This window comes from Platalea leucorodia (assembly GCF_965183815.1).
Source record: "Platalea leucorodia genome assembly, chromosome: W".
Taxonomy (NCBI): Eukaryota; Metazoa; Chordata; class Aves; order Pelecaniformes; family Threskiornithidae; genus Platalea; species Platalea leucorodia.
In genome coordinates this window covers 15,877,417-15,890,536 of record NC_138859.1, presented here as the reverse complement: position 1 = coordinate 15,890,536, position 13,120 = coordinate 15,877,417, and the positions used below count along the sequence as shown (strand labels likewise).

General features: G+C 46.9%; 1 protein-coding gene across 1 annotated transcript in view; it reads right to left on the bottom strand.

Moving 5' to 3' along the window:
- The window catches only part of LOC309602002 (Golgi phosphoprotein 3-like), a gene marked incomplete at its 5' end in the record, with an annotated part of 33,844 nt that extends 30,533 nt beyond the window's left edge, over nt 1-3,311 (bottom strand). The window contains one exon of the mRNA XM_082335279.1: nt 3,099-3,311. Within this exon, the coding sequence (XP_082191405.1) occupies nt 3,099-3,311 (213 nt within the window). The remainder of the gene's footprint in view (nt 1-3,098) is intronic.
- Nucleotides 3,312-13,120: the final 9,809 nt, after the last annotated feature.

Below are 13,120 nucleotides of genomic sequence, written 5' to 3'. Positions count from 1 at the left end.
ATCTGTCATGTTATGCAAGCATGCACATATTTCAGCACATACCACTTAAAACGTATCTTGACCTTGGAATACAGAAATAGTTATATATACACAGAAGATACAAACGGAAGAGGAACCATTGGTGGAAAAAAGAGCAACCAGTCCACATACATAAACTACATTTTAATTAGGCCAAACGGGGGGGGGGGGGGGGGGGGGGGGAAGACTGTGTCTAGGAAGCATGTGCAAATGCAGTTAATTTTGTGTTCAAGCATTAAGAATGGGATTGAGGCATGCTGTGTTTGTTTTAAGGCAGCTGGACATTCCCATCACTGAACCCATACTACAGCAACAACCAGGCAACAACTTAAAAGTTTTGCTGTGGTTGTTGCAATCATTGTGCTATCCTGAAAGCAGGATTCACATAAATATCTAACAATCTCCTAGAAACACTAAACTCGTCAGTCCATCACTGTCTGAATCTTCCTGGAAAACTCTCTCCTATGAGTAAAGGTTCTGCCATCTACACTTAAAAATTATAGATGGTAGCTCCTTACATGTGAAGGTTGTTTTGGGTTTTTTTTGGTTTTTTTTTTGTTTTTTATACAATTTACATAATGTTAAGCCATATTCACCAGTGTTCAATATTAGAAATAAAATTACCCAAAAAAACCCCTCAAAGCTAAGTTATCAATGCAGTTATCAGTGACTTTTCTGAGAAAGAAGCTATTTCTAGGGAAACATGTTCTTAGGCCAATTCAGACTCCTTTATTTTATTTATTTATTTTAAACTCAACACTAAATTATTTTATCCTGTTGCAATAAAAAGGAAGGACGTTATCAGCTTTAAATTTACTGGCTTTCAATTGAGCTTATAGCTCACATACCTGCCTTTGCCTTTCCCTTACACAATTATACTTTACAGACCCTATATTGCTTTTCACTGCTTGCTGTCATGACAAAATTTCACACAAATGTCACGGGAAATCAATTCTATTGGAAGTAAAAACTTTATAAAAAGCATTTCCAGATGCATAAAGTACCTAAGTTTTGCTTATAATTAGAACAATAGAGAACAAAAAAAGAAATCATATTTCAAAATAAATCTATAGTTTTATTTTCAGTTTTAAAAGGGGAAAAACCGTGGAGACAAAGTGGTTTACATAGTGTAAGAGAGAAGGTTACAAGCAGACACAAAACCAAAATACAAACCCTAGTGATTCATGTCTAACAAAGCTCAGAAACGGTGTATGCTGCAGTTTGTGCACATAAGCCCCTTACCCTAGAGATGACATTATCATCCTTTTTGTCTGATGTCTCAACTGCAAAATCTCAAGGGAGTCATGAATATCTGTGCCATTGTAATCACTTAGTTCCTTTTTCCATACAAAGAAATATTAGATTATCTGCAGTGTGTGCCACTGCTGCACTTAGTAAAGTTAAGATGATTTACAATTTTGATGCACACCAGTGCAAAGCTGGATTTTTAGGCCCAATGTTAATTATTAACTTTTGATATAACTAGGAATACTTGCACCGTATATTCTTTCTAGGCAGACAGAACATTCCCTGCCTTGAAATCTTTACAGCCTAACGCCCACAAATTCAGAAGATTTAGCACACAATCATGGGAAAAAAAAAGGGCTGAAAGACCATCCAGTCTATCCCACCTTCTGTCTTGTCACACCTAACTTACTTTCTTGCAACTATTCAGGCATGTAGAAAGAGAAACACACATATGCACAAGTCTTCAGATTCAACAGGTGGAAGAACACAACACTGTGAATATCTACTGACTGTATTAGGATGCCATGGCAAGGTCCATCTGAAAAAAAATGGGATTACAAGAATATGGCCCAAAATTCACAATCTGAGAGAGAAATAAAATATGTTATTGTGGCAGGTATATATACAGATATACCCACATGCATTAAAAAACAAATGTTAACTAGGAAAGCTACTCTTTAACCTATTCATTATCAACCAGCAAATTTATTTTAGATGCAACATATAGTCAAAGAACATATAACTTAGCAGCTTCCCCCCCCCCATTATTCTGTGCTCATGAACACGCACAGTATTAAGAGACTTCCACCCAAATCAATAAACTGGTTTCATTTGTTTACTTATCACTAAAAAAAAAAAAAAAAAAGCAGGTTGCTTAATTAAATTCATATTATAACTCACATCTAAAATAAACTCACATTATACTTCACCATACACAACATCAAACTAAACTGACAGGACTGACTCTGCAGTGTGCGTGCTTTTTATGTTGATTACCTCTCTCAAATGAAACAAAAAATCCAGCACACTGGTAGAAGTATACCTTCCTCAATGACTGTTATTCACAGTATCATGACACCCAATTAAGCTATAAATTGAGTAAAACCACAGAATTACATAATAATGCCATTTCCTCATTTTGACACACTTCTCATTATTAAAACCCATTTTTGTCAAATGTATCTCCACAAAGACATTTTTAACATGCATTAGTCTGGAAAGTCTTATTAAAAAGGGCTGCTAAGCATCCTAAAGCACCTGAAAAACCCATAAGTACCATATAGTTGTGTCTGACAAAATACATAGGAGTAGACAAGGCTCCCACATTAGAGCTATGGGTAAGTACAGGAGTATAAATATCACGGGTCTAACCAGGGCCTCCAAGTCAACCACCAACGCTGTCAGAGGCTCCAGGTCCCCGTCTTCCCCCAAGCCCTACGCTGCCTTCCTTGAGATACTAGAAACATTAGAGCCCCTCTGCGAAGCCTACATCCAAAGGGCGATCCGAAATCTCCGCGAGGTTCCCTCTTGCCCAACATCCAAGCATCTTCCTCACCTCCTCCAAAATCCCGAGCCTGTTCCAGCATGCGCCCCTACCCCTAGCAACATCACAGTCCCCGTCCCCAGCAACGCCTCTGCCCCAAACCCACAACAATACTCACCCAACAGCGTCCTTGCCCCCATCCCACCCGCACCCTAGCGCCACTTCGACTCCCCTTCCCCATCAACGACCTCCATAAGCCCCCGAATAACCGGTGTCCCCTCAGACACCCCCTGCCCAGCGCCCCTCACCTCGGCCCGCCCCAGACCCGCCGCCACGGCCCCGGCCGCACCTCACGGTCCTTGAGGCCCAGGAGCAGCACCTCTTCCATGAGGGTGAGCCGCGTTTCCTTGGAGTCGCCCTTCTCGTCGTCGCCGGGCTCGTCCCGGCGGCCTTCATCCTCCGGGCCGCCCCCCACCCCCCGCTCCTTGTCGGCGGCGGCGCTGCGGGAGGCCTCGGTCCGGCGCTGCACCAGGCCAGAGCTGCGCTGGGTCAGGGAAGTCATGGCTGGAGGCGACGGGAGGGCAAAGGCCCGCCGCGGGGAGAGGGGCTTGGCGACCGCTCAAGGGGTGGGGGGTGGGGGGGGAGAAGGAGAAAGGACGGGAGCCGCTCCTGCCTCCGCCCTATCCGCACCAGAGGAGCAGCCGGCCGGGGAAAGTCATGGGGAGCAGCGCTCGGCCGCGGCAGGGGAGGCAGAGGCAGCGACAGTGGGGGCCGACGTCCCCCCCCTGCGGCGGCCGAGCTGGCGTAGGCGGCTTCTCCTCCAATATGGCGGCGCGAGGTGATGTCAGCGGAGGATGTGGCAGCGGCAGGCGGGGGACGACCGGAAACGGCCGCAGGCGGGAGGAGCCCCCCCCCCCCCCCGCGGGACAGGAGGTGGGGACGGGGCGCCCCGGGGACGCGGCCCCCTAGACCTCAGAGAGTGCGGGTGGGGACGGGCGTTGTTGACTGTTACTGTTACCTGGGGCTGTGGAGGACGGCTAATCCAACACTCGAGGCGGAGCAGCCAGCCGATGCCCTCCGTGGCATAACCCAGGGGCTGGGTAGTACGCTCTCTTAAATTAATATGTTTTTCTTAAAAAGTGCCTTATTTACAACCTTAAGTCTGCTTGATTTAATTTTTAGTCACAAGACCATGTCTGATGATTGCTAGTGCAGCCCTCCAGGAATATATCTTCATATATATATATATATATACTCATAGACTAAGCTCAGGTGAGCACATGCAGCTCTCAACAGTCTTGACAGCCGAGCCGAGAGAGTGGTGGTGAATGGAGTCAAATCCAGTTGGCGTCCGGTCACGAGTGATGTTCCCCAGGGCTCAGTGTTGGGGCCGGTCCTGTTCAATATCTTCACTGATGATCTGGATGAGGGGATTGAGTGCACCCTCAGTAAGTTTGCAGATGACACCAAGATGGGTGGAAGTGTCGATCTGCTGGAGGGTAGGAAGGCCCTACAGAGGGACCTGGACAGGCTGGATCGTTGGGCCGGGGCCAACTGTATGAGATTCAACAAGGCTAAGTGCCGGGTCCTGCACTTGGGTCACAGCAACCCCATGCAACGCTACAGGCTTGGGGAGGAGTGGCTGGAGAGCTGCCTGGCAGAAAAGGACCTGGGGGTGTTGGTCGACAGCCGCCTGAACATGAGCCAGCAGTGTGCTCAGGTGGCCAAGGCGGCCAATGGCATCCTGGCTTGTATCAGGAATAGTGTGGCCAGCAGGACCAGGGAGGTGATAGTGCCCCTGTACTCGGCATTGGTGAGGCCGCACCTCGAGTACTGTGTTCAGCTTTGGGCCCCTCACTACAAGAAGGACATTGAGGTGCTGGAGCATGTCCAGAGAAGGGCAACTAAGTTGGTGAAGGGTCTAGAGCACAAGTCTTATGAGGAGTGGCTGAGGGAGCTGGGGTTGTTTAGTCTGGAGAAGAGGAGGCTGAGGGGAGACCTTATTGCTCTCTACAACTACCTGAAAGGAGGTTGTAGCGAGGTGGGGGTCGGTCTCTTCTCCCAAGTAACAAGCGATAGGACGAGAGGAAACGGCCTCAAGCTGCGCCAGGGGAAGTTTAAGTTGGATATTAGGAAAATCTTCTTCACCGAAAGGGTAGTCGGGCACTGGAACAGGCTGCCCAGGGAAGTGGTTGAGTCTCCATCCCTGGAGGTATTTAAAAGACGGGTAGACGTGGCGCTCGAGGACATGGTTTAGTGGTGGACTTGGCAGTGATAGGTTAACGGTTGGACTCGATGATCTTAAGGGTCTTTTCCAACCTAAACAATTCTATGATTCTATGATTCTATGACTTTAAACCGAGTAAATGGAGTCCCTCGGCTCTGCTGTCGATGAGGCATCTTTTCAAACCTTTAGCCCTTTTGAGCATGGCACACCAAAAACTCAAAACTATTTATCAAGGCTAAATCCCATATATGTTTCCAGGTAGTGTATTTTATTGCAGAATAAAGGTGCTTAAGATGCAAGGATGGCCTATACTTTTTAGTCCACGATTAGGATATTCCATTTGGCCACACTGAGATATATAGAGATTTTTTTTTAAATAATATATATAATATGTATCTAAGATATCAAAAAATATTGAAATAAATATTTATATATATATATATTTAGGTGCACCCTGTTTGCCAAGAGCTCCAAGTCACTTTGTAAGTCACTCCATTATTTCCCACACCCCCAATTCTTGCATAATCTGACTTGGTGATAATTCAGTATAGCTTCTTCAAGATCAGCTTCTTGCTGTACCAGGTCAAACGCCAAACCAAATGTCCTGGTTTCAGCTGGGATACAGTTAATTTTCTTCCTAGTAGCTGGTATAGTGCTGTGTTTTGGATTTAGGATGAGAATAATGTTGATTGATAACACACTGATGTTTTGGTTCTTGCTAAGTGGTGCTTACACCAGTCAAGGACTTTTCAGCTTCCCATGCTCTGCCAGGTGCACAAGAAGCTGGGAGGGGGCCCAGCCAGGACAGCTGACCCAGACTGGCCCAAGGGCTATTCCATACCATATGATGTCATGCTCAGTATATAAACTGGGGGGAGTTGGCCAGGGGGCAGCGATTGCTGCTTGGGGACATGCTGGGCATCGGTTGGCGAGTGGTGAGCAATTGTATAGTGTATCACTTGCTTTGTATATTATTATTGTATTATTATATTATTATTATTACTACTACTATTCTATTTTATTTTACTTCAATTATTAAACTGTTCTTATCTCACCCCACGAGTTTTCTGACTTTCACCCTTCTGATTCTCTCCCCCATCCCACCGGGGCGGGGGGAGTGAGCGAGCGGCTGTGTGGTGCTTAGTTGCTGGCTGGGGTTAAACCACGACAGTCCTTTTTGGCGCCCAACATGGGGCATGAAGGGTTTGAGATAATAACAGATTAACCAGAGTGTATTAAGGAATTTGTATGTTAACAGTTGCCGGTCATAATATTGATTCATCTGCTCTTGGTATTAGTCTACCTGATTTGCACCATGCTCTTGTTTTTGCAGTACATGTTAAAGATTGGTGTTGGGTTTTGCAGTTTGCTCTGCAGTGATTAGTGGTGTTTTGCCTGGGAGATTTGTTATTAAAACACTGACCTTGAGCGCTATCTGGTATTTGGGTTCTGTACTGAAGCCATTACTGTACTTTGGGTACCACCTCATGGAGACAATTAGCAATTATACCTCTTCCTCTGAGAGGTTTTTTATGGAGGAAATACAGAATGGCACCTTCGCTGTCTTCTTCTATGATGTTTCCTCCTTCATTGCAACAACTTTTCAGTATCATCTTGAACATCCTTGGGTAGTTAAGATATATCTATTGGTAGTTCTTGGGAATATTGTTTCAGTTTTTTCTAAGGTTAATAAGCAGTTTAAGAATATCATCCAGAGATCTGCTCCAAGGCTGGATAGTTATGAGTGGCAGGGTGTGTGGGAGAGTATGGGCAAATGCCTAGGACGGTGGGCCCCTCCAGTATTTTGGAATTTCACCCCCAAACAAGTGCAGAATCCTGAAAAATTAGTAGAATATTTGGAAAAAGTATGCTGTCACCCTGACAATTCTAGGGAGACACAAATCACTGCAACATGCTGGGGCCTGGCCCATGCCTAGCGAGCCCTATTAAACACTATTCAGAACTCTCAAGGGGAAGAGAAGGTCTCTGGATCGGATGACAAAATGACAGGTGTTGCAGCTACGCCAGCCCCTGCGACAGGCTACACCAGAGAACCAACCCGTGCCAGTATCAGTCACCCCTATACAGAAGAAAAAATACACAAGAAAATAATCATCTCGTTTAGTAAGGGCTGATGATGAACCAGGGCCATCAAGAGAACAGGAGGAGGAAGAGGCAGAACCCACAAATGAGATGGTAACCACATGATCCCTGTCCCTGAGTGAGCTGAGAGATATGTGGAAAGATTTCAGTCATCGTCCAGGCAAGCACATCATCACCTGGCTGCTCCGATGCTGGGATAATGGGGCCAGTAGCCTGGAATTAGAGGGTAAGGAAGCCAAGCAGCTGGGATCCCTTTCTAGGGAAGGGGGCATTGACAAAGCGATCGGAAAAGGGGCACAAGCCCTCAGCCTCTGGAGGCGACTCCTGTCAAGTGTGAAGGAAAGGTATCCCTCCAAGGAAGATGTTATATGTCACCCAGGCAAGTGGACCACCATGGAGAGAGGTATCCAGTACCTGAGGGAATTAGCTGTGCTGGAGGTGATTTATAATGACTTAAACAATGAGCAGTTATCCAAAGATCCAGATGAAGTCCAGTGCACACGACCCATGTGGCAGAAGTTTGTACAGAGCGCACCATCATCGCACACAAACTCATTGGCAGTAATGACCTGGAAAGATGAAGAGGGACCAACGGTGGATGAAATGGCTGGCCAATTCCAACAATACGGAGAAAGTCTCTCTTCCTCCCTACGGGCCTGCATCTCGGCTGTGGAGAAACTGCCTGAACGCTAGCTGAGAAATAATACTGGGAGTTCCAGCGATTCAAAGAGGACATGTCCTACTCCTCACCTGTACGGACCAGTATCTCAGCCATTGGGAGTAAGCGTCCTTCTACTCAAGAGAGAAGATGTAGTGGATACACGCCACGGGCCACCCTGTGGTTTTATCTGCATGACCATGGAGAGGACATGAGGAAGTGGGATGGAAAATCTACCTTGACCCTAGAGGCACGGGTACGTGAGTTGTAAGGAAAAACTATCAAACAAGGGGGTTCTTCCAGGAAAATTGCTGCTCCAGTTTCCAGTGAGCAGTTCCCCAGACAGAGTAGAAGGGCTGATTTTGCTTCCGATCTCAATAAAGGGACTTCTGATTTGTATTTACAAGAAGTGAATAACGAATGCTATGACCAGGACTAGAGGGGCCCTGCCTCCAGCCAGGTGGAGGAAAGGGACAACCGGGTGTACTGGACTGTGTGGATTCGATGGCCTGGCACATTAGCCCCACAGGAGTAGAAGGCTCTAGTGGACACCAGTGCACAGTGTACCCTCATGCCATCAAGCTATGAAGGGGCAGAACCCATCTGTATTTCTGGAGTGACAGGGGGATCCCAAGAGCTGACTGTATTGGAGGCTGAAGTGAGCTTAACCGGGAAGGAGTGGCAGAAGCACCCCATTGTGACTGGCCCAGAGGCCCTGTGCATCCTTGGCATAGACTACCTCAGGAGAGGGTATTTCAAGGACCCGAAAGGGTACCGGTGGGCTTTTGGTATAGCTGCCTTGGAGATGGAGGAAATTAAACAGCTGTCTACCCTGCCTGGTCTCTCAAAGGACCCTTCTGTTGTGGGGTTGCTGAGGGTCGAAGAACAACAGGTACCAATCGCCACCACAACAGTGCACCCGCGGCGATATCTCACCAGCCGAGACTCCCTGATTCCCATCCATAAGCTGATTCGTCAACTGGAGAGCCAAGGAATGATCAGCAAGACTCGCTCACCTTTTAACAGTCCCATATGGCCAGTGCAAAAGTCTAATGGAGAGTGGAGACTAACAGTAGACTATCAGGGCCTGAATGAAGTCACGCCACCACTGAGCGCTGCCGTGCCGGACATGCTAGAACTTCAATATGAACTGGAGTCAAAGGCAGCCAAGTGGTATGCCACAACTGACATTGCTAATGCATTTTTCTCAATCCCTTTGGCAGCAGAGTGCAGGCCACAGTTTGCTTTCTCTTGGAGGGGGGTCCAGTACACCTGGAATCGACTGCCCCAGGGGTGGAAACACAGCCCCACCATTTGCCATGGACTGATCCACACTACACTGGAACAGGGTGGGGCTCTGGAACACCTGCAATACATTGATGACATCATTGTGTGGGGCAACACAGCAGCAGAAGTTTTTGAGAAAGGGAAGAAAATAGTCCAAATCCTTCTGGAGGCCGGCTTTGCCATAAAACAAAGTAAGGTCAAGGGACCTGCACAGGAGATCCAGTTTTTAGGAATAAAATGGCAAAAGATGGACGTTGTCAGATCCCAATGGATATGATCAACAAAATAACAGCCATGTCCCCACCAACCAGCAAAAAGGAAACACAGGCTTTCTTGAGCGTTGTGGGTTTTTGGAGAATGCATATTCCAAATTATAGTCTGATCGTAAGCCCTCTCTATCAAGTGACCCGGAAGAAGAACGATTTCAAATGGGGCCCTGAGCAACAACAAGCCTTTGAACAAATTAAACAGGAGATGATAGTCCATGCAGTAGCCCTTGGGCCAGTCCAGGCAGGACAAGATATTAAAAATGTGCTCTACACTGCAGCCGGGGAGAATGGTCCTACCTGGAGCCTCTGGCAGAAAGCACCAGGGGAGACTCGAGGTCGACCCCTGGGGTTTTGGAGTCGGGGATACAGAGGATCCGAGGCTGGCTATACTCCAACTGAGAAAGAGATATTGGCAGCATATGAAGGGGTTCGAGCCGCTTCGGAAGTGGTTGGTACTGAAGCACAGCTCCTCCTGGCACCCTGACTGCCGGTGCTGGGCTGGATGTTCAAAGGGAGGGTCCCCTGTACACATCATGCAACTGATGCTACATGGAGTAAGTGGGTCGCACTCATCACACGACAGGCTCGAATAGGAAACCCCAGTCACCCAGGAATCTTGGAAGTGATCGTGGATTGGCCAGAAAGCAAAGATTTCGGAATATCGCCAGAGGAGGAGGTGACGCGTGCTGAGGAGGCCCCACTGTATAATAAACTGCCAGAAAATGAGAAGCAATATGCCCTGTTCAATGATGGGTCCTGTCGTCTTGTGGGGAAGCATCGGAGGTAGAAGGCTGCTGTACGGAGTCCTGTACGACAAGTCACAGAAACTGCTGAAGGGGCAGGTGAATTGAGTCAGTTTGCAGAGGTGAAAGCCATCCAGCTGGCTTTGGATATTGCTGAACGAGAAAAGTGGCCAATGCTCTATCTCTATACTGACTCATGGATGGTGGCAAAGGCCCTGTGGGGGTGGTTACAGCAATGGAAGCAGAGCAACTGGCAGCACAGAGGAAAATCCATCTGGGCTGCCGCATTGTGGCCAGATATTGCTGCCCGGGCAGAGAACCTGGTTGTAAAAGTACGTCACGTAGATGCTCACGTACCCAAGAGTCGGGCCACTGAAGAACATCAAAACAACCAGCAGGTGGATCAGGCTGCTAAGACTGAAGTGGCTCAGGTGGACCTGGACTGGCAACAGAAGGGTGAATTATTTCTAGCTTGGTGGGCCCATGACACCTCAGGCCACCAAGGAAGAGATGCAACATATAGATGGGCTCGTGATCAAGGGGTGGACCTGACCATGGACACTATTGCACAGGTTATCCATGAATGCGAAACATGCGCTGCAGTCAAGCAAGCCAAGCGGTTCAAGCCTCTCTGCTATGGAGGACGATGGCTGAAATATCAATATGGGGAGGCCTGGCAGATTGATTATATCACACTCCCACAAATGCGCCAAGGCAAGCGCCATGTGCTTACAATGGTGGAAGCAACCACCGGATGGCTGGAAACATATCCCGTGCCCCATGCCACCGCCCGGAACACTATCCTGGGCCTTGGAAAGCAAGTCCTATAGCGACGTGGCACCCCAGAAAGAATTGAGTCAGACAACGGGACTCATTTCCGAAACAGCCTCATAGACACCTGGGCCAAAGAGCATGGCATTGAGTGGGTATATCACATCCCCTATCATGCACCAGCCTCCGGGAAAATCGAACGATACAATGGACTGTTAAAGACTACGCTGAGAGCAATGGGTGGTGGGACATTCAAACATTGGGATACACATTTAGCAAAGGCCACCTGGTTAGTCAACACTAGGGGGGATCTGCCAATCGAGCTGGCCCTGCCCAGTCAAGACTTTTACGTACTGTAGAGGGGGATAAAGCCCCTGTAGTCCACCTAAAAAATATGACAGGGAAGACGGTCTGGGTTACTCCTGCTTCAGGCAGAGGTAAACCCATTTGTGGGATTGCTTTTGCTCAAGGACCTGGGTGCACCTGGTGGGTGATGCAGGAGGATGGGGAAGTCCGATGTGTACCTCAAGGGGATTTGATTTTGGGTGAAAATAGCCAATGAACTGAATTGCATGATGTTAATTGCTATATAATACTGTGTGTCATCACTTCTGTGATGGGTATATGCCATATCAATGGTATTACAGTAAGAATCACCCAATTTAATGAAGAATGAACTTTGAGGAAACCGAGCCAAGTGCAGCAGTGATGGAACCAGAACTGGCTTCAGCATGTAACAATCCAACACCACACACCATCTCTCCTGCCCTGAAAGACTGTTATGACAGATGGAGCCCAAAGTCATGGACTAAATGAACTCAACAAACATTTTAGAGGGATGGCCCATAGACTAAGGGAATGATACCTGTGTGTATATATCAAAAGACAGAAAAAATGGTGGTGATTAAATGGAATGTATTGGAAAGGGTAGGACCTGGGCATGACATAGATGGTATGGAAGGGGTGGCTGCTGTCCTGGTTTCGGCTGGGATAGAGTTAATTTTCTTCCTAGTAGCTGGTATAGTGCTGTGTTTTGCATTTAGGATGAGAATAATGTTGATAACACACTGATGTTTTAGTGGTTGCTAAGTAGTGCTTACACTAGTCAAGGACTTTTCAGCTTCCCATGCTCTGCCAGGTGCACAAGAAGCTGGGGGGGGGCCCAGCCAGGACAGCTGACCCAGACTGGCCAAAGGGCTATTCCATACCATATGATGTCATGTATATAAACTAGGGGGAGTTGGCCAGGGGGGCAAAGATCGCTGCTCGGGGACGGGCTGGGCATCGGTTGGTGGATGATGAGTGGTTGCATCACTTGTTTTTCCTGGGTTTTGTTCCTCTTTTTTTTTGTTGCTTTCCTTTTTACTATTATTATTATATTTTATTTTATTTCAGTTATTAAACTGTTCTTAACCCACGAGTTTTCTTACTTTTGCCCTTCCGATTCTCTCCCCCATCCCACTGGGGAGGGAGGGTGAGCAAGTGGCTGTGTGGTGCTTAGTTGCCAGCTGGGGTTAAACCATGACAAGAAATTAGGAAAAAAATCTTATCTTGAGGAAAAGGTCTAAGATGATCTTTAGTACCTGATTTATTTTTAACCTTAGACATTTCATATCTACTTTGGTCTCTGCAAATATTCTATCTATAGTTGAGTTCATCCAATGAATGAATTTGACCTATGATATCTTATACCACTGAAATTAAAACAAGTGTTGATCTTGGAATTTTATGGAAGAGAGTCATTAGAGAACTGTATCTTATATATATTGCAAAATAATCTTAGAGAGCATTTTACCCTCAGGAGCTTGGAAAATGAATGTTTCTATGAAGATTTGTAGTTGAGTGTTTTAATCTGAGACACTTTGACCATTACTATTGACTTATTTTGGTTTGTTAAGGGTAGTATTTATATAGAGTATATATCTTAGACTTTTGCAGCAAATGAAAAATGAAAGGGCTATTCCATACCATATGACATCATGTATATAAACTGGGGGGAGTTGGCTGGGGGGCAGCAATCGCTGTTCAGGGACGTGCTGGGCATCGGTCAGGGAGTGGTGAGCAATTGCAATTCATAGAATCATAGAATGTCCTGAGTTGGAAGGGACCCACAAGGATCATCGAGTCCAGCTCCTGTCCTTGCATAGGACAACCCCAAAAATCACACCGTACGTCTGAGGGCGTTGTCCAAATGCTTCTTGAATGTTGTCAGGCTTGGTGCTATGACTGCCTCCTGGGTAAGCTTGTTCCAGTGCTCCACTACCCTCTGGGTGAAGAACCTTTTCCTAATGTCCAACCTAAACCTCCCCTGGC